The sequence below is a fragment of the Syzygium oleosum genome, unplaced genomic scaffold (assembly GCF_021117445.2).
Source record: "Syzygium oleosum isolate NSW1041296 unplaced genomic scaffold, Sole_v2.1 Sole_v2.43, whole genome shotgun sequence".
NCBI classification, from domain to species: Eukaryota; Viridiplantae; Streptophyta; class Magnoliopsida; order Myrtales; family Myrtaceae; genus Syzygium; species Syzygium oleosum.
This window is the reverse complement of record NW_026607527.1, coordinates 947,532-972,671: the sequence shown is the minus strand read 5'-3', so window position 1 is coordinate 972,671 and position 25,140 is coordinate 947,532. Positions and strand designations below refer to the sequence as shown.

Here is a 25,140-nt window from a genome sequence, read left to right as displayed (position 1 = left end):
ACGGTACTCTTATGTGTCATTTGGATTCATTTATCTTTGTTAGAAAACTGAATGTTGTTATGTGGATCACAAAAGTTGAATTCATCCCTTGTTCTTTTCCTTTTCATTCACTCAAATCTCTTCCCTTTCATCGATTTTGTGTGGATCCTTCTTCTTTTGAAAAAAGAGAAGTAGAAGGATCTTCTTTGGTGGATCCCTGTTGTTCCTATTTAGTCCTCTTCGTTTCGAAAGTTGTTTATATTTCTACATCTTTCTCTTTCTCGCTGTCCCCATTTTCTTCCGTTTATGAGGTTTCTCTAAACTAAGTAAAAATGGGTGACGATATCCTGCGTGTTGTGGTGGGAAGCGACAATGGGTAATACCCGAGCATGACACGAACTTATTGAGAGAAACTCAGAAATTGAACAGACACCAACACAAGTTAACTCGAAATTGACGCGGAGTTGACATGTTTTGATGAATTTTAATAGAAGCAGCGATTTATCATCGTGTGGGATGAAATTTGCTGTTCTGTTTTGGTCGTGATGTGAACCGATGCAATATCTAATGACATGGCCTGAATTTCCCACACCCACACCCTTTGTTTTTTTTTTTTTTTTTTGATCGGGCCACACCCTTTGTTGTCTAGGTACGTTATTGCGCAAGCCTTTCCAATCTGCTTATTTGATCATGAATTGAAAATTATCAGCTCTTACGGAAATATTACGTGATTGAGATGAGAGGTACGACACACTTTGGCACTGTGCTGTAGTAGGTCGAATCAATTTCCTTCACGAGGCAATCTCACTCATCAGTTGTCATTCATGGATGGACTAGAAGGCTATTTGGCCGCCGTTCCTTCTCGTTCCATTTACTTCCCGCGAAATCGACCAATGGCATTCCTCCTATTATTCTTTCGGAGAATCAATTTCTTTCACCAAAATGCAGGAGCTTGGGACTTCCCATTTGCCAAATACGTGCTTCATGATGTTGATACTATGTTATGTCCGCGGCCACGTTCTCTGTTTCCAGTCCAGTGAACAATCCGATAGGCATGTCTGCAAAAGAAATTGACGACAATGGCGAAAAGTTCTTCATTAATTAGGTAGATGAGTTGTGCCTAGTAGAAGTATCGATTAAGGTGAACTTCCTTTTTCAACCTAAGGTTCCTCGTGACATTTTGAAAGTTGTTTTTGTGATTAGTCTTTTATTAATTCTGTGATCTTTTGTTAATTTATGACAAGTTGACCACTATAAGAGCAGTTTTGACGAAGTGACGCATCCAAATTAATCAAAATTTTATATTTGAAAAGGTGTCTAACGTTCTCTGAGTTGTGTTTTCATTACTTCAATACGTTGTCTGCATAAATGCTACGCACCTTCTACGAGGATATCCGGGAACGTGTTACTTTTTAACGGAGCAAAGGATATTCGCTTGGTCGTGGCCTATCCTGTGATGAAGAGATCGAAAGCATTAGGGTCGTAGCGTGAATGTGAAATTCCCTTCCTTCACTTTCTTTCTTTCTGAGCAAGTCTAGGAGTGAAAGCAGCTCGTCCTAATTCATTAAGTAAGGAGAGGGATGAAAGTCAGAATGGGTATGCTAAGCCTAATTCATAAGGCAAGGAGAGGGACTTTAGTATGTTCTAATATTCTCACACATGACCTAGCGTCGGACGTGGATGTTGCACTTACATGTCGCTACTTGCTTTATTGTCGTCTCAGTATATCTTATGAGCTTAGATTGCAAAGTAAAGGTAGGGTTTTACTTTTATTAATTACCCATGTCTTTGCCAAATCGAAGATTTATGTTATTTTTCCCTTTGCTTTTCTACCGAGCGCGACGTTGAATGGTGAAACCTCACCCTGGACCGACATTACTTGTTCAAATGAAAATGCGCCCGATCTATATGATAATGCACGATGAGAGAGCTATATGGTCTCCACATTTTGGTATACATATAGCATGATACACTTTTTTTCTTTACAATTGTATTCCGGTCAAGTCGTGTACGACCCTAAACTTATATATGATTTGTATGACAAATTCGGTGTTCTTAAAGAAGGCTATCGTACTGGAAACCACTTAGAGACCTCGCAGATACTGTCAACTTTGACTTGCCAAACCTCGGCTTCTGGTGGGTCATTTATCCTGATACTGCACTGCCGTTGTTATCCATGCAAGAGAGGTCCGGCGGATGCAACTAATACGTGTGATAATGACGGGGGAACAAAAAGAATGGGGGATTTTCTCATCATTTCAGTGCTGATCATATTCAACCTTGTTAGGAGGGGATTTGGTATTCACAGTTGGCACCAACTAGAACATCCATTAGGTTATATATGTCATCGAAGAATATGAAGCCATGCATGTCACCACGAGCTTTTTATGGGCGACTTGCAGATTTTAAAAGGACGAAACGTTGAAATGCTGCGTCTTTGAACAGGAAGATGGATTTTTCTTCACCTGCCACAAGGAATTCCGATCCCCGGCGAGTCGTTTTCCAGAAGCCCTAGTAGCATAGTCCCACCGTAGTCGCTATCGCCATTTTTCACTGATTTTCGCACCGCCAGTTTTTCAAACCAGCCATCGTAGTTTAGGTCACCCTTTAACCAAATACACTTCGTATCTCCGCAGACTTGGAGCAACACGACAAGTCAAATTAAAGCTCTTTTGACCATGATCGGGCTTTGCTTGCTTTGTGATCTCACCTTGCTTCCCCACCTTTTTAGCAAATAACAATGATGTAATCAGTGAACCCTGCGAAAAATGGAAACCCTGTTGCTTTGTTTTGCCTTTGGGTCCCCTATATAAAGGATGAAAGTATGCATGAACATGCATGCCTTACTAGTTGATTGATTGAGAGAGAGAGAGAGAGAGAGAGAGAGAGAGAGAGAGAGAGAGAGAGAGAGAGAGAGAGAGAGAGAGAGAGAGAGGATGAATACAATGAGCTTAGCGTTGGCGATCACTGTAGTTGTCTTCTTTGGGCACATAGGAGATTCAGAAGGAGGGGATTTAAGGAAGAATTTCTACAAGAGCGCATGTCCTCTCGCTGAGGAGATAGTGCAGAATATCACGTGGAAGCATGTCGCTAGCAACTCGGCTTTGCCCGCCAAGTTCTTGAGGATGCACTTCCACGATTGCTTCGTCAGGGTACGTTTGTATATACACACACTATATCATCCATGCATAGATTAATCCCGAAGCCGCACCTATGCTGGGACTCTCTCACTAGGCAATCGGCAATCTCTCCATCTAAAAAGAAGATGATATTGAAATTATATGCACTTGACTTGCGTGAGTAAAACTAGTTATACGAGGCTATAGTATGACCCGATGAAAGTCACCTTCATTCAAGGATGCATGCGAGCGTGACGGGCCGGTGAACTCGCCTTGTGCATGAATTACCATCTTTTGATCTACTGTCCTACACGGTCATCCAGAGCATATATATTTGTTCATGAAATACTCAAGTTTTGTGCATACACGAGTCTCGTGCTATGTCTAGATTGCACCGAGAACGGATATATTTTTTAGAAGAATCATTTCATTGTTCCATGTCATCGCGCAAGGTAAAACATGTATGCTTACATGCATGGTTGCAGAAGGAGAGTTTCAAGTGGTAATATTTCATCTGTGTTTGATTGCATCACTTCATCTGTGTAGGGCTGCGACGGCTCGGTTTTGCTGGACTCGACGGCAAACAACAAGGCGGAGAAGGCGGCCGTTCCGAACCAGTCGCTAACGGGGTTCGACGTGATAGACGAGATCAAGGAGAAGCTGGAGGAAACATGCCCATGCGTCGTCTCCTGTGCCGACATCGTAGCCTTAGCTGCTAGAGACTCTGTCTCTTTCCAAGTAAGACTTTCGGGGTGATGAAAACTTGAGTTTGTTTCGGTACGTTAAACTTTTCAATGTGAGTTAGTAGAATTTTGATAACCTCATCAACACTCCTTTCACACGTGCCCTTGAGCAAAAACTATCGTGGAAAAAGCTTTTGGACCATCCAATGGCGACACTAGGCTATCTAGCTAAAGTTCATCTGTCTTTTTTGATACTATTTTCGACCCCACAGGTACATCGGCCCAAACCATATTTCGATTCGTCATCAATCTATAGGTAGATAATAAAAAATATATAGACATCCTAACTTATCGTAATCCAATTGAATGCTTTTTGCTTCTACAAAATGTATCACGGCACGGTACTATGAAAAAGTTCAGTAACTTCAATCAACTTTAGAAACAAATCTACATCTTTTCTTTTGAAATTATAATTTTTTTTTCCAAAATTAAAGTTTTCTCTTGCTTCTGGCTGTTGAAAACTCCCACTAATAGTGGGATTTATATCACGATTTACATTAATTTGACATTTTTGTTGGAGCTCACATTATTGCACCAATCAATTGTGATTTTGCAGTTCCAAAAGTCGATGTGGGAGGTGTTGACAGGAAGAAGAGATGGGAGAATCTCCCGCCAATCAGAAGCACTTTCCAATATTCCTTCTCCATTTTTCAACTTCACATCTCTCAAGCAATCTTTTGCCAACAAGAGCCTCACTCTCCATGACCTTGTTGTCTTATCAGGTACATTATTAAACAAACGAATCACGTTTCATATGGTCAAAATTAGCCATGTTATCTTGGGTAGGTAATAATGTCTAGTAAGTCAATATTCTGCTCTACGATACCTATCTTTTTGTAAAAAAAAATTATGTAAAAATACACAATAATTGTACCAGGTTTTTTATCTCTAAAAAATATAAAATAGAAACCCCCTTTTTTTTTTAAAACAAAACAAAGTATTCTAGCATTGAAGTCCACGGCAAAATTATTCGAACTCTTTTGTTCAGGTGTAACAGAGGATCATTACAAACAATTCTTTTATTTGGTTGCTTAACATATGCCGTTGCTATTAATTAGTAACGGTGTAAGTTGGACCACACATTCTATTTTATATGGAATGGGCAACCGGAGCACGATATTCGTGGGCGAAGATTGGTTTCAAAATTTCATATTTATGTAGATTTTGGTTTCTTTCAAGTGAAAGAAAAACACACCATGGAAAACACCCAAGCTTTTCTCGATATGAGCAAGACACAGACTTGGACATTCACTTGACATTACACGAGGACAAAGTAATCACTAATCAAAATTAGAAGAGAAGATGAATTGATTAGTTAATTAATGAAGTATGCTGGATATCTGGTCATCAGGTGGGCACACAATTGGGGTCGGGCACTGCAACTTCTTCAGCAACAGGCTCTACAACTTCACCGGCAAAGGAGACCAAGACCCTTCCCTCAACCCAACCTACGCCTCCCAACTGAAGGCCCAGTGCAAGACGCTCTCCGACACCACCACCACCGTCGCGATGGACCCCGGGAGCTCCCTCTCCTTCGACAGCCACTACTACACAGCCTTGAACCAAAAACAGGGCCTCTTCCAATCCGACGCAGCACTCCTGACCGACGAGGAGTCGAGCAAGATCGTCGACGAGTTGGTAGACCAGGACTCCTTCTTCACCGAGTTCGGCCAGTCGATGAAGCGGATGGGCGCGGTTGAGGTGCTCACGGGGAGCGATGGCGAGATCCGGAAGAAATGTAATGTGATTAATTAGAAGTCTCGTGGAAAAATGTGGGTTTTAATTTGGTGTGAACTTTTATAGTTTCTTTTTCGGTTATGTATGTGTTTTGAGAGCAAAAGGTTAATAAGAAGTAGGTGGAGGATCATTTGGCTATGGCAATAGGTTTTTTGTGCAAGATTTATATTGGGAGAGTGTGATTTATGTTAAGAGTTTTTTTTTTATGTGGACTACATTAATTGAGATTATAATTTACCGTTTTACAGGCTTGATCTAATAAGGTAAGATATAAATGTTCTTAATTAGTCTAATATGAACTTGACTTATATGGGCCGAGTTGAGTCCGACCCGTGATGAGAGGACATGGCTGTAAACTCTATAAATAAAGCTGAAATTCCTCCTCTAACCCTGATGCACAAAACAAACTCGCATAAAGAGTAGTTACAGAATTGCGTCATGAAGGGCAATCTCATTGAGCTAGTGATTCAGAGGGTAATTGAGAAGAAGCACTTGCGCTTTGAATTGTCGTCATTTCTCATCAAGAACGATGAATTTCAAATCGGATGCACAAATCCATTGAATTCATTACTGTATTTCTAGTTTCTAGCTATGGTGTTCTCAGGATCCGTTCACGGCGGCCAACAATTTACTATTGCAATTGCGTGGCATTTTTCCTCCTATTGAAGGGTGTTAATTATGCATGACAGAGTTGAGCAGCTCTATGCGCGCGTGTAGAATCGAATAAATATATAGAAAGATTAAAAAATAATAATAATAATAGATTGAGAGCTGCCTTAAGAGAATAGTTATTGTTTTTTAAGCGGAAGAAATGAGTGAGGACAAAACCCAATCTCCCATCAAACAAGTCATAATTTTTTATAGAGCGCCGCTAGGCTAACGGTCACTGTCATTCTTGAGAATTACGGAGGAGATCCTCCAGCCACAATTTTTTGAATTTAGAGAGAGTGACAATCGAGTTCGAGCATGGTCCTTTTTGGTCTTATTTCAGCCAATCTTTTCTGCTTACAATAATTTAGCTTAGGTTAGGTACTTTAAACCAATAAAAAAATGTTCAGACACATCTCATATTGGTAGTGCTACTACAAAAGAGCTCCCCCCGCCCAAAAAATAAAATGTGAAACAGACATTACGTGCTTGTTCTATGTCAATGGATTTTTTGTAATTATGCAGATCTAATATATAGATGCAATGTTATGCAAATCTTTACATGAGAAGTAGGGATGTGCAAAAGAATCGAAAATCGCTCGAGACCGCTCGGAACCGGATCGGAACCAGTGGTTCCTAAGGGAACTGGTTCGGTTCCCGGTTTCAATTTTTGGGAATCGATGGATACCGGTCTGGTTTTCGGTTCCAGGCATAGAACTGCTCGCCCGCCCGCCCACCTGGGCAGGACCGGTAATATAACAATAAATATAATATATTTATTTATTTTTTAATTTAAAAAAATAAAATTCCTAAATCCTTAAACTAAACCTAACTTGCTCAACATTTACAGCCTCACATTGAGCCAAGAAATACCTTCTTTCGCTTTCGCCTCATGCTCACTCTCACTCTCTCACCCTTCACGGTCAATGCTCACCTCACCATCTTCGACTCTCCATCTCCGTTTTTTCGTCTCCGTCCTTAGCTAGTGGAATCGGTTCCATGGACCCACCCGGGAACCGGACCGACCGATCCGGTTCCCGGGTGTGTCCATGGAACCAATGGACGGTTCCCAATTTCAATTTTTCGGAATCGGTCCTTAGTGGACGGTTCCCAGTTCTAGGGTGGGAACCGCCCACCTGGACAATGCTCACCCCTAGTGAGAAGTAATGAGCTAAAGCTACTAGAGGCAGTTATGAGAAAATTGTCCAAAAAGTCCTAAACCTATTATAAGGAAGGCTAAGATGCAAATCAAGGAAGCCAAGGCCTTTATAAAAGGGACTGCCTTTTAGCCACCAAGCCTCTCTTGGAATTTTGATTCGCACCTTAGAATTGCATTATAGTAACAAAATTTTGACGCACAAGTTCCATACCATGGCAAGTGCAAAATATACTACCAGGACTAATTAGCGCACATACATTTGTTTAGAGAACCATACTAGGCAAAAAGGTAGAAGTGAAGATTCAAGGACTCATAATGCACACAAGTTTTATTTCTTGAGAAGCATATCATGTCCCCGAACTTTACAAGCATTGCCTTATATATAGGCACAAAAGTAGACAAACAGCTTAATTATTGGTGAAGTTCTTAAAATCACCAATAATTCGACACTTTTCAACTGGCCATAAAGGCTTTTATAACTAACAGACGGCAAAGAAAACTTTGACAAGCGACAATAAAGACTGACAAGTGACACTTAAAGACTTTTACAACTAACAGACGACTGAAACACTTTCAAACGACGATTTTTCTTTGTTTCTACACGTTTTTCTTCTTGCTACAGTACTGCTACAGTGTCGAATAGTGCATGAACAGTACATGAACAATACTTTTCGAAAATTGGGCTGATTTTTCAAACACAACGAGTTAATTTTTTCAACACACTTGGCAAGGCTTCAAAGATCATATTTATGGAAGGGTTCCTCAGTGTTGTAATCATCAGAGCTGTCCAAACTATCTCCGTCATTTTGTTTCCTGTAAAACTTGAGAATTCGTTCAATTTCCGCAAACTCTAGGCCTACATCTTCATGAAGTTCCGAAGACAATTGTCTTTGCCAGTAAGACTCATAGAAAGTACCTGGAACGTTTGTAGAGCTTGAGGCAATATTAGCAAGACATGATGAAATAGCAGGTTGGGAAAAATTTTCTACTTGTAGTGACGGACTATTTTTGTCAAGGCCTAGGCTGAGTACTAGTTGTAGCTCATTGTAATCATACGGGTCTTGTGATAATAGCCCTCCCCATAGATCCTGTGATTGAGGATCTTGAGATGATGACGATGCCTCTTGAGATGAGGATGAGGCAGTAAGATCCAAGGTAGCGACAACAACATCCATATCAGCTTACATATCTATGCCATAATATTTTCCCAATGCTATATCAATTATCACCTGATACTTGTGATCAGCTGGATGATCCCAAGACACGTCGCTAGAACTAGTTAGCCATACTTCTGGTGGTATCACTTGGTTGTATTGATATAGAAATCTCTGGAGTTCTCTATATTCCTAGGGAAGTATCGAGATTTTATATGGAAGGGTTTTGAAAAACTTTTCTGGAATTGGCTGAAGTTTGTAGGTAGTTACTCCTACATCACATGGAGTTTTGCTCATGTCTCCATTTGGACGAATAAAAACCCATGGCCTGTGAAATAGGACTATTGTATGCAATTCTGGATTGGGTCTATAGGCTCTAAGTTGTTCCCGAAACATGCATTTCCAAGCTCCTAATGGTTTGAACCAGTTAAGCATATCACCCAAATGCTTAAACTTCTTTTCCCCCGAGAGAATTCTGCCAATAATGACAATAATTCTGGTTGTTGAAAATTCAATGGTTATGGTATAAAAATTGAACAAATACCAATAAAACCACTTAAATTCCTCTTGGAATTCGTTTTCAAGATTGAGGGAGATAGGATGGATGAAAGGATATTCTAGATATAGCCCATTGGGTTTGAGACTTAATCCTCCGAACCTGCTGAAAATCAGCAATTGATATTTCCACAATAATGACGGCAAATTTTCAAAAAGGGTGTTGTTCTGGATGTATTCAGGAACTTCTGGCGGGTACTGCTTACTTGGCCAAGAAGGTTTCATCTTGATATGTTTGTATCCACCAAACGGATTTCGGGATACATACATATTTATAGATGAAACTGGTGCAGCAAATTCTTTTGGCCTAGATAAGAAATCAGCAATCACATTCTTTTTTCCTACAATATGCTTGGTTTCAAAGGAATTTTTGGAAAACCATTCCGCCCATCTAGGGAGTTGAGGATGAGGAATTTGCTTTTGTTTGAATTTGAGCATTTGGGAGAATGAGGACATATCTACTTCCACTAGAAAATGATGTCCTAGGAGATGAAATTCAAACTTCTTAATGCTATATTTTACCGCCAAGATTTCCTTGAAGGTAGAGTGATAGTGCATTTCACTTTGCGTAAATCTTCCACTTTTGTGTCCACAGATCTTACATTTGCCATCAATTTCTTCGAGTAGGACGGCAGCCCAATATTCATCGCTGACATCTGTCTGCTGTCTGCAGAACTCTCTTCCCAATAGAAGGGATTTGTAGAGGAGGAAGATGCTGCAAAACTTCCTTAAGGCTTATGATGGATTTAGTCTATTGAGGTCCTCATGAAAAGGCATTCTTTTTTAGCATTTGTTGCAGTGGACTCACCAAATTAGTGATTTTGGGAACAAAGTCTCTGAAATAGTTGACTATCCCAAGGAACTGTTGAACCTGTTTAAGAGAAATATTCTCCTTGGGAAATTTATGCAATTCTTCAGCAATATGAGGACCAGGATAATATGTCCCGTTCTTAAGATGCATTCTGAGAAATTCAATTTCCCGTTGGGCAATAATCATCTTTTTCTAGGATAGCACAATGCCATATTTTTGGACCAATTCAGCAAATTGGCTTAACAATTTACAATGAGAATCCTCATCGGGGGCAATAGAGGAGGAAATCATCAATGTAAATTTGGGCATTTGCCAAAATAAGCTGGAAGATTTTGCACATAGTTTTCTAGAACAATGAAGGAGCTGTTTTAAGACCAAAGGGAAGCATTGTCCACCGGAAGTGCTGATTGGGGATGCAAAATCCAGTTTTATGCCTGTCATTTGGATGAATTCCCAATTGCCAGAATCTAGCTTTGAGGTCAAATTTGGAATAGACCTTAGCTTGAGTAAGGCTGGAGAATAACGAATTCCGGTGGGGTAATGGGAATTTATCATCTTGGAGGAATTGGCTGAGTGACTGGTAATTGATGACCAGCCCCATTTTCCTCTGTTCTGCTCAAAACGCTTAATCACATATAATGCTTCACAAGACCACTGAGAATCAGATGGCCCGATCAATTTCTGGTGTAGTAAGTCTGAGCACTCCTTTTGTGCCGAGATCAAATGATTTGGATTCATTCTTGAATGAGTTGCTTTGGTAGGAATGATATCTTCATTTTTTTGAAAGGAAAATGGATGAAAAGTCAGGATTTTTTCACAAAGGGTCTGAACATTTAAGGACAAAGTCTGAACGGGATTATGCACATGCTCCAAAAAGAATTTGAATGATAGGATCTAGCATATGCACTTGGATGGAAAAAAATAGTTGGATATCCACAAACTCTTTGAATTGTCCTTTGAACCAAAGTCCATTAGATAGAATTCTAAGTTTAGGAATCTGGGTCAGAACGTCCCATCCAATAATAATATCTTTGTCTGGTGAATTAGAGCCCAGGATTTTAGTGGTGAGAGAACACTGGGGGAAAAACTGAAGGGTAATGGGTTTGCTTTGGATTCTTGTGGCGAAAGTGTCTCCAGAAGCAAAATTAAAATATCAGGCATATGAAGTCCAGTATTCTTCCGGAAGAATTTTGGTGTCAAGGATCGAAGCATTGGCTTTAGTATCTATAAGGGCTATAAGAGCGATAGGTTTAGCATATTTGAAAAGATAGATTTTGATAGGAAAAGTATGAAAGAATGGAAGGAGTATATGCACAAAGGTCTTGGATTGTGGGGGGTTTTGGATTTTCGGAAGAAAATGAGTAAACTCCCTTTTCCATTTCATCATATGATTCTTCAATGTCACTGGACTGGGATCATGTTTGGATAGCGCATATGGTGTGCACTGTTGGTTCATCTTCTAAAGAGAAAACGGATTCAACATCATCATCCTAAAGAGAAATTTCAGTTTCTTCTTCAAGCTCTTGGATTAAATGAGAATTTCTTTTTTGGGTCTTCGAACAATTCTTCGCAAAGTGGCCTTTTTTGTTGCAGATGTAGTATCTGTTGGATTTCTTACGTTTTCCGGACTGGTCGCATTTGGATCGTCTTCTTATCAAGAAACGTCATTTACGTCTTTTTCTTATACTGAGGGAAAATCGTTTGAAGTGCTTTTTTTTTCATACCAATTTCCGCAAGAAGGGTCATCACATGACTCTTTATTTGTACACTTGATTCTCAGCTCTGGTCTTCGGCAAACTCGATCGAGTTCTCTATTGCTCTTAATATAACTTTTGAATGCCTTTCGGCGAATACAGAGGTTATCAAGAGCCAAATATATCTCCTGCTGCAGTTCTCCTATCAGGACATCATCAATTCTTTGCTGCTTATTCTGAAGGGATCTTTCTACAACTTGACCAATATCCTTCGGGATAGAAGACATAAATACTTGCTTTAGGTTTAGATCAAATATTTTCGGCGCAAAAATCAACATTTTCTATCAAAGAACTCTCTCCTTTTTAGTTCAAGAAGTTCTTCTGGCTTACCAATAAAGAACTGGTGGATGATGCGAATTATGTGATGAAAATCTGTTTGAAGTAAGAACGTCATATGATCTTGATCAGAAACAGTTTTCCACCAATCCTTGAGGCTACCAGTAAATCTGTTGACGAATTCAATCAATATATCATACCGACTTTCAACAATAAGGGCTCTAGTGCTGAGCCAAGCATGGAATATCATCAAGAGTGAAATAATATTTAGAGGTCGAAGCTTCAGAACTAGAGTTTTGATTGTGAATAATTATTATTTCTGGTTCAGATGAGTTTGATTCTATATCTGCTTCAGGGGGATCGGCCATAAGAATAACAGGTTTGGGAAAATTTGGTATCTCAGGGTCAGAAGGTGAGGTTTTTTTTTTAGGAAAGGAGGCTGTTTCAGAGCTGGAAGGGGTATTTTGCTGAGATGGGTTAATTGTAGCAATAATTAGCAGCTTTTGTTGGCATTGATCTCCCAAAAAGGCCTTTAAGGGGTTTGAAACCATGTGGAAAGAAGGAGGTTCTTGAGAAGGTTCAGGAATTTCTGATTTATTCTCCTGCTGCATCTTCTTTTGTTGTTCCATTTTGTGGATACGATTTCGAAGTGTAACATTATCACTCCGACCGTCTTTTGGGGCTTCCGCAATGATTGAGGCAACTGAAGTGACTTTTGGAGGAGAGATTTTCATCCAAGTTGGATACAAAGGTTGAGAAAATAGATCTAGCGCAGGAACAAATTTTCCTTCTTGAAGGAGTTTAATTTGCCTACGTAGCTTTTCCATTTCAGCAATTTGATCTTTCAAATAATGACGGGAAATGGATTTCCTCGATTCCATCTACTGAAGTTTCTTCTGAAATGTCTCAAGCAATATGTTTGTGACCAAAGCTGTTTGAACTGATCAAGGCAAGCTTGGACAATTGAGATTTTGTATCAATTGTCTTGAAGACATTATTTTGTGCCAGAACATTTTTTGATTGCCAATTCAAGACAGCTTCGGCAGCAGTCACTTTCTTTTGTCTTCCATGATCATCGATATCTGTGGGGTTTGGAATCTTTGGCATGTGTCGGAACCAATGATGTGCATATGTGAATTCTTCTAATGCTGGAAAAGGAGCACTAGAATTAGTCCTTTTCAAGTGTGGAAAGTTCGAGGGTTGGAACATGCAGACAGTTAGGAGTACTGGCAGCCATCAAGATATCTCTGGTAGAGACTATCTTTAGTTATAAACTTTTCAATTTTGCTAATTGAGTTTGAAACATTTTCATAATTTGCCAATTGAGTCAATTCGGTCAATTTTAGCCGGAAATCACTGATGTGGATGCTGGCCGTCCTACGTGGCACTGCCGGCCATCCTATGTAACACGGCCGGTGCTGACGTGAATAATTTCTCATAATATTTTTTTCAATTTTTAATTTTTTATATTTTTTCTTTTCTTTTTTTTTCTTTGTTCTTCCTCCTCTAGCTAGTCGCCAAGGCTCGATGAATGGCCAAAGGCAAGGGCCGGCCTCTGGCAAAGCTTGCCCTCTCTGGCCACTAGCGAGGCTCGACCTCGCCGTCGTTGGTGAGGCCCGAAGAAGAGAAGAAAAAAATAAAAGAGAAAAACACAGATAAATAAATTCAAAAATATTAAAATATCATTAAAAATTATCCGGGTCAACGCCGACCTACTATGTGGCACGATCAACGTCTACATCAGGAATTTCCGACCGAAATTGGTCGAAAGAAGTCAACATGCAAAAGGTGAAAGGTTTAGTACTCAATTGGCCATATTAAAAGTTTTAGAATTAAATTGGTAAAAGTGAAATAAGTTTAGAATTTTTTGTACAATTTTCCTGGCAATTCTTGTTCATGATTCCACGTGATGTTAGGTTAAATTCACAATTAAATAGGCCAATTAAAGCATGCCTACCAAAATGAATCATGTCAGAATAATCAATTAGAGCAGAACACATTTATTATTTTAGTAAATAATGCGGCCCATGGAATTTCTTATATTAAATCATACATGCTGGTCACTCCAACTAGCGAGTGATAGGTTTCTAACATGTTCGAGATAATATTCAATTTGTAAAAATTCTCCAAACACAAAAGTCAGATGATTCATCGGAATACCACATAAAATTCCGTAGAGTCAGATCAGTGGGTGAAAAACGAATATGCTTGCATTAGACGCGCGTCGTAAAAATTTTGTGTGTTTTCTTCAGAAATATCTAAAAAAGAAACTAGTTTTCAGAATTTTATAGCAAATGAAAGGATGAAAATATCACTCACAAATTGTTTGCACCAATCGCTACATAACAAGCTTGTAGATAGTCTTCAAGGTATACCACGAATAAAAGCATTTTTTAGAGAGATTACTACCAAAAGAAAAGGTTTATAGCACCAAAAACGAGCAGATAAAAGAAAGGCGCAGCTGGAGCTGGAGCTGGATATTAGGGCTTCAATCTTCCTCAACACTTTGTCCCTCAAGCAAATCGCGCTCTTACTCTCAACGGGGACATTGGACAGTCACTTCATCATCTCCCGTTTTCATAACACATACTTTTGGGGTCCAATCTGCGAGCAGTTATTTTCGACACAAGCAACCTAGAGCGTGCGCTGGAGCATGAGCAGCGGGCGAAAGTTGTCTCGAGGCGAGATCTCATGTACAATCGAGGTAAACCGGGATTGTAAACCATATACGCAAAGACAATCCTTGTCCCTTTAGTCATGGACTCTCCCGAGTCGTCACCGCCATTGTTCACCTTAATTTCCATAACTTGCTCTACCGGTTGCCTACAAATCGAGCATCTATTCGTCTGAAACTCGAGGACCTTGGCACAGCCGCTGCACATACACTGCACCAAGAGACGAAGGAGAACAAGTATAATTGGCAAGCAGGCAAATGTTCTTCTGGCTCTAGTCTCCGACAATGGTATATAGGCTGCTGTCATAAGCGTATGTATCTCAAATTACAATGAACAATAGTATAAGCTAGTCAATTCCCTATGACTGCAGAACGGGCCAGAGAGTGTGGATTACAGAATTTGATCACCAAAAGCGGTTTAGATAAAGCTCAAATCATCACCATTTAATGGAAAGAGCTCAAGAGACGCAACGATGGATCAAAACTATGATTAATTTCTTTGGCTATGCTTGATCGGTCGCTAGTAGCTAGCGCTGTAGTCGTGCAATGCCCTGGAAAGAGTCGCTAAATTCATCGGAAGCCAACAAGATACACACCAACTTATCGAGAACACATACACCGCATGCTCCTTATAAAAGGCTTAACTCCAAAATCCGCACCTACACTGAAAATTTCGATAACAAAATTAGCTAATTACTTCCGAAAGCTAATCTTACGGAACAAGAAATGATTGAAGGATAAGGTGATTTAACTTCAATTGTTGTTTTTCCCTCTTTCTTCAATCAAATGGAGAATGCTACACAAATTCATGAACAAACTCTTGTCTCTACACCAACTTTTACATTGACAATAACAGTCCTTGGCTATGCAATGGTCTCTTTGTAAACATACGGGAATAGTGAGATTTAGATAATAGTTGTACTCCGAGTACTTGAAGGTGTAGCAACAACTTTTATATGGACATGTCATATTCATGTTGTGCATTTCATTTGGTTTTTCAGCCATAAAATAAATCAAATCGAATTATCGATTGAAATAAAAAGAAATATCTAATAACAACAGTTTTCAAGAATCCAAGATGAATTTTAAAAAACACAAGTTATAGATAATTCAAGAAGTATAATTAAAATGCCAAAAATTACGTATCTTTTGTGAAACGTGACGTGCTTCCGTCATAATAAAGTTATTAACATCCTCGAAGAACTTATTTCAAAACGCATATTGAAATACCTTCTTTATATTAAGTAAAAATAAGAGTTCGTCTCACTTTCCAATTTTCCATGAATATACCTACATAAGTGCAGTAAGATAAAGGCCGGTTCTATTGCCACGGCCAAAACACGGCTGAAGCCCCGGCCAAAGTGGAAGTCGAAAAGAGTTTGGTTGAAGCATCGGCAAGCGCCGCCTTTGGGAGAACGGGACAAGCCTGAGAAGTTTCGCCGGCATGAAGTCAAGGAGACGAATGCATACGCGTTGAGATTGCTTGTTGTGAAGGTAAGTGTTGTTTGCGTTGCTGATCCGTTTTCGAAGTTGTTCAAGATATTAGATGCAATCAAGGGTACATATACGGGTATTTGCGTCTTCTTTGAATCCGAAATGTTCAAAACTTCTATCTTCTACTCTTGGATTGAGTTTGAAGTACTAGATTCTGGTCAAGGGCTATTTATTCTGCTCAAAATGGTTTGAATGTGGTCTTCTTTTCTGTCTCTTTTGTTTTCGATAGCCAGAGCATCGACAACTCGATAGTTTGAAGAGGCACAGGGCAGGCTCTCTAGTCCACGGTCTCTGAATGGTCTCGTTATAAGAGCAGCCGAGGCTATTTCAAAACTTGCTCTAGGGAATAGCAGCGCCAGCATCCTTGCGAGGAATCTTTGGCTCCGCAACATTTAGATAGGGGCAGCTTGTACGACAATTCTATACCCGGCAGGGCCAGCACCGGGGCTTCGCCGTGGATATCCTTCGACTCTTGTTAACCGGAATTAGCTCAATAGTTGTGAGCTGTCTCTCTCTCCCTCCCTCTCCTGCGCGCAAATTACACGGCCAAGCAAAGAAATCGTGGGTTTAAAGCTTGTCTTGCTTTAATGTACCGCCCAAAACCGGCCAGTTCGGTCCGGTTCAAGGGTCCTCCATGCTTACCCCTAGCTCTAACAGCTTGCGCTCACAAGTTTTCCATTCCTTGATTATCGACAAGAAATATTGAAAAGAGGATTAATAGAAATAGATTAAAAGTGGATGGTTTTATAGAAAATAAAAGAAAACGTTTGGAGTAGACTTAGATATTTATGGGACAAAATAAAGTTTTGGATAGAATTTAGATTTGAGTTAAAATTAGATATTTTTTTTAGGTTAATATCACGGAAAAATCTCAAATTTGTATACTTATAATAAATTTACCATAAATTAATTATTTTATCACAAAAAAATTCAAACTTGTACACATGTGATAATTTTATCCTATATCCTATTAAATTTTTGAGTTGAATGACATGTAGTAACTGACGAATGTACTAATTTGAGGTTTTATCTTTCGTCTGTTATAGAAGTATCATTTCATAATTTTTCATGATATTAATTTAACCTAACAAGAAATAAATTTATTATAAATATATAAATTTAAAATTATCAATTTGAGATTTTGGATAGACGTATCGGATGGGGATATTTCGGTGGTAGGTCTCACGTTGTCGCATGACATGTGAAATATTGTGAAAGCCTGGAGGTTTCACACTGCAGGCTGTGTGAGCTAGCGAGCGAGCGGTGGGCATGGCGAAGAGAAAAGAAGAAGAAGAAGAGGAGAGCACGAGCTTAGCGTACTCTGGAATGACCCAAAAATGAAAGCTCTCTCTTCAAGTACTGCCGTGTTTCCCCGAGCTCGTCCTTGGGTCCTTGAGCTTGAACCGGCTCGGCCAACTCCTCAGCCTCCAGGACAAGCTCCATCTCCGGCGATGTCCCCGACCTTTCCGGCCTCGTCGACTTCTAGTCCCTCTACCTAAACGGCAGTGCCTTTTCTCCGGTGGCTTCCCCCACCGCCTCCCTCGTGCTCGCCGGGACCGCATCTCCCGCGAGATACTCGGCAGTCGATGACACCGTGAAAGAACCAACTACCCTTTTATGAGTTTATTCTAGCTTCGTGTCCACATGGCCCTGTCGGGCGCTCCCAATGCTGAAGGGCAAAGACCATCGAGGAGACCCACCAGAAGAAATTCTCAGCTCCGCCCTGACACCCACATCGGCTCCGGTCAAGAAGCGCGGCCGGCCACGAGCGGCGTGACGCGAGGATGGACTCCGTGAAGGCGACCGTCGACGCAGAGAAGAATCTGATCAGCTATGTACAACAACGGGGAGGGCGAGCAGCTGTTGTCGTTTGGCTCTTTAAGCTGCCTTCTTCTTTGTTGGAGTTCAGCTGCCCTTGTTTGGTCAGGATGGTGCTGTTTTCTTTAGAAGGTCATGTAGTAGCTTCTGCTCAAGGTTTTTGCTACTCTTTTAGGATGGCAAAAGCACCCATTTTGGTTTTCAGTGGAATGTTGTCGCCATTTTCATTGGGTTAGCGGGATTGATTTGGTTGAACTCCCATACTGATCTGTTCCACTGATTTAAAGGTTTTTCTCAGCAAAACCTGAGATTGAAAGGTCCACCTGATATTAAGGCATGCGAGGAGGCGGGCGAAAACTGGACCAAGGTCTCCATCAAACCAGACTTGGCGAAGTTCAACATGACCCGCCCTGAAGATGATGTGGTTGCTTTGATGAAAAAGCTGTGTAATTGACCTGGCTGGGTGGGTGTCTCGGAAAGACAGCGAAGATCAAGCTGTACGGGAAAAGGGTTCCTGTTAAAACATTCGCGTAGGCTTAGACAGACTTCCCACCTCTCGTTTGCGAAAACATTCGCTGAGCCCGTCGACCTCTATCTAAAATATGCCTATGAAAACGGACAAGAACGCTCCCTCCTCCCAAGGTTCTTTCCATTCTTTTTTCAACAATTGTGAATGTTTTCGCAAACGAGAGATGGGAAGTCTGTCTAAACCTAAGCGAACACTAGTTTCAACAGGTACTTTGAATACTTCCTTGTGGTAACAGGCAATTATAGAGCTAGAGTACTGCCGAACGAATTTAACATTGTGAATTCTAAAACAGGTCAGCTTTGTGAATGGAATAGCTACTATTAAGGGAGGGACACAAGTGGATTATGAGACCAATCAGATAGCCAACCATGTTTTGAGTGCTGTGATAAGTGTGAGAATGCCAATTTTAAAGCCCAACGAGAGTCATTTATGGGTTTTTGTCAACGCCCTCATTGACAATCCTGCATTTGACTCTCAAACCTAGGTAACTTTGACACTTCCTCTTAGCAGCTTCGGATTGGAGTGTGACAAGTTCCTACAAAAAGGTTGGACACTCTTTAGTGAATTTAATGAAATTGATCGATTGATTTTTAGGGGACTTTCGTTTATGCTTGCTATAATGCAGTGGTAGAGTCTGTAATTGTTCAGTCGCTCCTCTCACGGGAAAATTTCGAGCAGGGCAAAGACCTAAAGATAGCTGATGGGTCGAAGTGAGAGAACCTCTATGGGATTACCAAGCTTGAGGATGCTTTTGAGGCTAGAGGTAGAAACTCTCATAAGTGCAAACTGGAGATTCAGCAAAGGCCCTTGCAGTAAGTGCTGGTACCTTTTGGATGTGTGACATGGAAAGCTTCTTAAATTCGTGGCTGAACATTCTCAAAGAGTTGGCTAACCAAACTGAGTGGATGCAGATGGCTGGGCTTTCTGTTGTCGGTTGAGATCATTATGGTGTGTTTCCTTTGAGACGTAAATTACTCAATGTGAGGGAAGCCCACCCTAATCAGATTTATGAAAAACAGAGAAATACAATGCATAATGAAGATTCTTGGGTTGGAGCAAAATGAGGATTATGGCAGTGTCAAATCTTTAAGATATGGTCATTTGATGATAATGATGGACCAGGTTTCGCTCTTCTATAGCTTTTGTTTTTTATCATTTCTTTGTCAAGCATGTGCCACTACTGTTGATGCTCCTCAGAGTATTGTAAATAAGCATATCTTGCTTTCTGGATGTGCATTTGCAGGATCATGATGGCTCCCCCATTACAGGCCTTTTAATTGACGTCATTCATTTTTTCTGGTCATGTAATGCAGGTACACTTTCGCAATAGGACCAACTTGTTATTCATTTTACCCAATGCGGAAGTGTTGACTAATACTGGTCATGTAATGCAGGTACATGCCTGTCTTAACTCTGGTTCTCGTCAATGGTAGCGAAGGAATTGGAACTGGATGGAGTTCTTACATCCGCAACCGCAATTCAAGAGATATTATTGCCAACTTGAGACGTTTGTCGAATGGTGAAATGATAGAGCCCATGGATCCTTGGTATCGCGCATTTAGCGGGACCATTGAGAAAACAAGTGTCAGCTACCCTGTTTATGGCATAATCGAGGAAGGCGATGATACCATACTGAGGATCACAGAGCTTCCAATACATCGATGGACTCATCAGTTATACAGGGAGTTTTTGGAATCATTATTAACTGGAGAGAGATAAAACAAAGGATCCTTTTGTCAAGGTCATGAGCTCTCAAGCAACCCAACCTTGTATATCACATCGTCTTTGAACATTGTTGCTAAAAGGTAATTGCCAATTGCAGGAATGTGTGCAGTACAATAACGATGTAACTGTACAATTTGAAGTTAGGTTGTTAGAGGAGAACATGATGATAGCAAAGCAAGAGGGTTTACTGAAGAAATTTAAGCTGACCTCAGCAATTAGCATGAGAAACATACACCCGTTCGACTCAAACGGAGTGTTTAAGAAATATGACTGCCCTGAACAAAGTATGCTAATTTTGATGCTTAGCTCACGATCAACTGTATTTTAGTGGGATTATCACTCATAAATGGAATTCTAGTCCATGTCTCATTTTAAATTTATCATCTCTCTTTCTGCAGTTCTAGTGGAGTTTTTCCGCCGAAGGCTCGAGTATTATGAGAAAAGAAAGGTTATCTCAGTGAAAGCGAGGAAATGGTTTCAGTTATCTGCTTGTGCTACTAGGCTTTTCATATGTGACTTGGTTGCCAATAGCATATTATGAGTAGTACTTATCTGTTTCTCGCTTGCAGAAATTTTACTGGAAAACTTGGCATTAATCCATCGAGTATTGGAGAATAAGGTCAGATTTATTCACGGCTTTATCCGTGGGGAGTTCATTGTGAGCAATGGAAAGGCTTTTTCTTTGGCAGATGTATTCCAAGAGCTACAAGCGAAAGGCTTCTTTGCTCCCTTTAGGAAGGAGATAAATAATTGAAACAGCGGCCGCAGGGTCAACATATGATTCAGAAGAAAAAGAAGAGAACAAAGAGGCCACTGATTGCGAGTATTTGTCTCCATGACAATTGATACATCGGCGCTCGAGAAACTCGGAAATTCTGTGCTGATACACAAAAGCTTGCTAAGGAGGTCGCAGCCTTGAAAAAAGAATCTGTATTTCAACCACAAAGAATGTGTGTTTGAAAGATCTTGCTGCTCTAGAGCTGCCTCTAGAGCAGCAAGTAGAGCTTTCTCGAGTGTCAATGTATCAATTGTCACAGAGATTCCTAGAATTTTTTTTGCAACTCGGAAGTCTACTATTCTCATCTTCTTTCTATTATATTGTGTTTGTGGCCATGGCTAAGGTCGGGTCAGGTTGCTTTTTTTTTGTCGGTTTCGAGTCTGTTCAGATCATGGTTGAAAGAAAAAATAAGATGAACCAATCGAATCAGATTATCAAAATGTCCCGTTTTGTCAAACATTTGACGGACATTCATGAATTACGAGCTTCATATTATATTGCAGCATGTAAAGCATGAATAAGAACCATGAAACTCCAAACGATGGAAAAGAACTGAGAACCAGAGTCAATCGGTAAAATGCTACAAAGATGAGTCCAGATAGGCCGCGAAGCTGGGATGGAAACGTGATGAGAAACAATGGCTCTTCACCATAGAACGATGGTTACTTGCAGTATCGTGAACAGCTCATGTTGGATTCTGGGACAGTTCGATTCAGGGAAAGAGAAAGCAACGAGCAATCGCAGCTTGAACGTCCCTACGGAATCTGGTGTTCGGATCGTTCTAGACCTCGACCTCAAATTCCAAGATCAAAGTTCCGTCTCCTTTGACGGCGGTTGTACTCAAGTTTCCGGTTCGCCGAACTCCAAACGACAATCGACTGGCAAGCCCGGCATTTCTCCGGCTCTTGCAATTTCGGCGCGAGTACACTCAGTTGAAACTTCAATTTATTAATACATAAGAACACAACTTAAGAATTGAGATACAAGAAGTTCCTAAGCGAACCGGTCGAATTAAGTCGCAATGCACACAATGTAATCACGAGTTTTCGCTTGGTTCCCGATACATCAAACTATAAAACACTAATCAGGGATTAACTCTGACACAATACCTCTGAATTTGTCTCTCGTAAATAGGAACGCTCGTGTATGTGAAATTACGAGAGTGCCCCTTTAAAACCTGACTTTGGATTCTCGGGACAAGTCAGTTGACAAAAAAACGTAAGGCTGGAAAAAAAACGATTTAATTTTAGGACTACTAATACTATAAAAAATTCCAACCTGGTACACAATCAAATTTGGGCTATATGTGGCACGATCGGATGTACTAGTTTAGGATTTTTGGTGTCACGAAAATTAGTTCGGGCTAAATGTATCACGAGTATACCGATTTGGATTTTTTTCGCAACACGACAATTAATTTGGGAAATATATGGCACAAATATACCAGTTTAGTATTTTTTCTTTTTTCATGGTATTAACCATTAATATTATCTTGAAACTCACTAATAATAAATTTCTCGAGAAAGTAAATTGAAAATCTAATTTGTGAAAATATCAATATATATATACAAATAATTTTCGAAAACATGCATTTCATTTTGTAAAACAGAAGTATTCTAGAAGAATTACTTTCACTGAATATTCATTGGCTTAAAAAGTAAAAAAAAATATTAATACCACGAAAAACCCCAAATTAGTATATTTGTGACAAATTTACCGCTCGCTCTCTCTCTATTGAGATCTTCTCTGCTGCAGGGAAGAAGAAAACCCAACAACAAATTGGATATCGACCTAGAATGGCGACGTCGCTGGATGCCGCCGGAGGCCCGATCCTGACGTAGCCTTCCTTAAGTGCAAGCAAAAGGACCCGAACCCTGAGAGGCGCCTCGAGAAAGGCCAGCAAGTCACCCGCTGCGTGCTTCATCTGTGAGCCGTGCTTCTTCTTCTTTCTTGCTGCCTCCCGATTCAATCACCCTTTGCCTTCGATATGATTGTTGTTGTTGTTGTTGTTGTTGCTGTTGTTGCCGCTGCATCGTCTATTCAGTTGTCTAAAATGCGAGCAAGTGTAGAGAGTGTTTGCTTGGGTCGTTTGCTTGGCGTGTGTGATTTGGGGAATGTTTGCTGAGAAAACTTCGAAAGAGTAGAGCCTTGGAGTTTCTTAGTTACCTCTGATTGTTGTCAAAATGGGCAATAGGAATCATTAGCAACTGAGGATAGTAGTGGGAAAGGTTTTGGTATAAGATAGTTTGCATACAGGGTATACGAGATTGTTGTCAAAATGGGCAATTGGAATCATCAGCAACTGAGGATAGTAGTGGGAAAGGTTTTTGATGGGTTTTGTGAATAAATGGGCTGCCCATGATGGGCTAACCCAGCCCATGAAAGAAAATAACCGCAAATGGCAGTTATTTTATGAGAACAAAAGTGAAAAGAATAAAACTTACGTGAGTTTTTGTAAGTGCTGGTTCACTATCAGAAACACTTACTCTCACTTGAAAACAAAAGAAAAAAAGTGACTTTGCTTGACAATTGAAGGATCGCTTTCTCTCTCGAGGCTGCAATAGGTGCACTTAATCTGTGGCAAAGAGGTATGTTCGTTTACGTAATATGCTTCGTTCGATCGGTGATTCAAGTATAGGATGGGCACGTTTTCCGCGTTTTTTGCATTATGTTTAGGAATATGTTTCCTTCATTGGTATCAGAGCATGTGTTCTTGTTTCCTGATCGTTTAATGTGTTTATAAAACGGATTGTTGGCCGGAATTCGTGAAACGGCGCCGACGAACGCTCGGGTACGAAAAATCGACACCTGGCCGTACCGTTCGAGGTCGTTTCTCGATTTTCGTGCATCAAAATTTATTTTTGAAAGTGTAGGGTCGTAGTGCTCGTCGAGACGAGCAAAACGACCGGTGGAACGCCGCCGGTGGAGGCCGGACGCGCTGCCGCAAGCGGCGGCTTCGCCGACACGTGCGTTGCACGTGCGCAGCGGTTGCCGCGCACACGTGTGACGCACGCGCCATGCGTGCGCGTGCGGGTGTGGCTAACGTCAGCCACGCCGGTTATTTTTTGGGCCGAAAGGCCCGGCAGGCCTGACCCGATCCGGTTCGGGTTCTGACCCGTGACCCGACCCTGCTGACCCGTTGACCTAACCCGGTCATCCGTTGACCGTCATTTGACCACCGTTGACCGGTGTTGACCACCGGAAAAAAAAATAAAAATGAAGGGGGGCAGAATGTGTTTCTTGCAAGTATCATGAATTAAAAAAAATAATCATTTGATTTTTTCTACATATGTTGCAGGAAAGATGGTACGAAGATTTCGAACCCACGTTATGACTAGGACGCCTGAACAAAAGGCAAGACTTGCAGCGTTGAGAGCTGAATTAGATGCTTATCGATGGGAAAATGGTGATTTGGAGAATCACGTGGTCAAGGTCAATAAGATGATACAGAAAATCATCTGGAATGGTTACTGTATGCCGGACTTCGAGAAGTTGAATGTTCTGATCAACACTCTTCCATCTGAATGGAAAAAGGTGTTGCATCGCCTAATGGAGGTCAACGTGGTCCCAGCCTACAAAAAACTTGCAATGGATTTTGTGAGAGAATATTATAGGATTGAGGCAACAAAGACTTCGACCCTAGGGATGAATACAACTTGGCGAAGAATGAATGCGCCATGGAGAAAGCCTAAGGGATACCCGACAGTCTTTTCTTGATTGCCAAAGAAGAAGTTTGGATTTTCTAAGAAATTTAATAAATCTTTCCCTGTGTATAGGAAATTGATAAACCGTTGATTTTTTTTTTATAGTTTGGTTTTAGATATCCTAGGTGGATATTACTATTTGTGTTGGTATTCATGTTTCTTTCCTATGATGGATTTGTTCATCATGTAAATAGTTTTTTTTTAATGAATAGATGTTGATGGATATTTTCTATTATGAATAGTTTATGGTGCTATTATATTATAATATCTGTCTTATTAATATCATGTGGTTGAGTGAGAGTTCTAAAAGTTTTAGTAACTTTAAAGAACGTAATTTTACCTTAATGATTATATTGACGATAATTTCACATTAGGATTTTAGATGATGATTGGGAACATAGTGAACTTTCGAATCTAAAAACTATGTGAAATTACTCATTAATATAATCAGTTTGTGTAAAATTGATGCATAAATGAGTGGCA

General features: G+C 40.4%; 1 protein-coding gene and 1 pseudogene across 2 annotated transcripts; both read left to right on the top strand.

Annotated features, from left to right (window-relative positions):
• The first annotated feature begins 2,744 nt into the window (after positions 1 to 2,744).
• On the top strand, positions 2,745 to 5,784 carry LOC115691369 (peroxidase 24-like). Of its 2 annotated transcripts, XM_056306371.1 has the most exons (5): positions 2,745 to 2,828; positions 2,885 to 3,131; positions 3,645 to 3,836; positions 4,398 to 4,563; positions 5,193 to 5,784. In XM_056306371.1, exons 2-5 carry the CDS (start codon positions 2,916 to 2,918, stop codon positions 5,594 to 5,596), a joined length of 978 nt encoding a protein of 325 aa, XP_056162346.1. In that variant the 5' UTR covers positions 2,745 to 2,828; positions 2,885 to 2,915; the 3' UTR covers positions 5,597 to 5,784. The 2 variants fall into 2 exon arrangements, with proteins under 2 accessions (XP_056162346.1, XP_056162345.1); XM_056306370.1 differs by lacking the exon at positions 2,745 to 2,828 and having other exon boundaries at positions 2,854 to 3,131.
• A 12,103-nt stretch (positions 5,785 to 17,887) lies between these two features.
• LOC115691373 (DNA topoisomerase 2-like) lies at positions 17,888 to 21,702 on the top strand (annotated as a pseudogene).
• Positions 21,703 to 25,140: the final 3,438 nt, after the last annotated feature.

Coding starts and splice junctions, on each gene's coding strand:
- LOC115691369 (XM_056306371.1), top strand. CDS start 2,916: ATGAATACAATGAGCTTAGCGTTGGCGATCACTGTAGTTGTCTTCTTT. Junction 3,132..3,644: donor TCCACGATTGCTTCGTCAGG/GTACGTTTGTAT, acceptor TCATCTGTGTAG/GGCTGCGACGGCTCGGTTTT. Junction 3,837..4,397: donor GAGACTCTGTCTCTTTCCAA/GTAAGACTTTCG, acceptor GTGATTTTGCAG/TTCCAAAAGTCGATGTGGGA.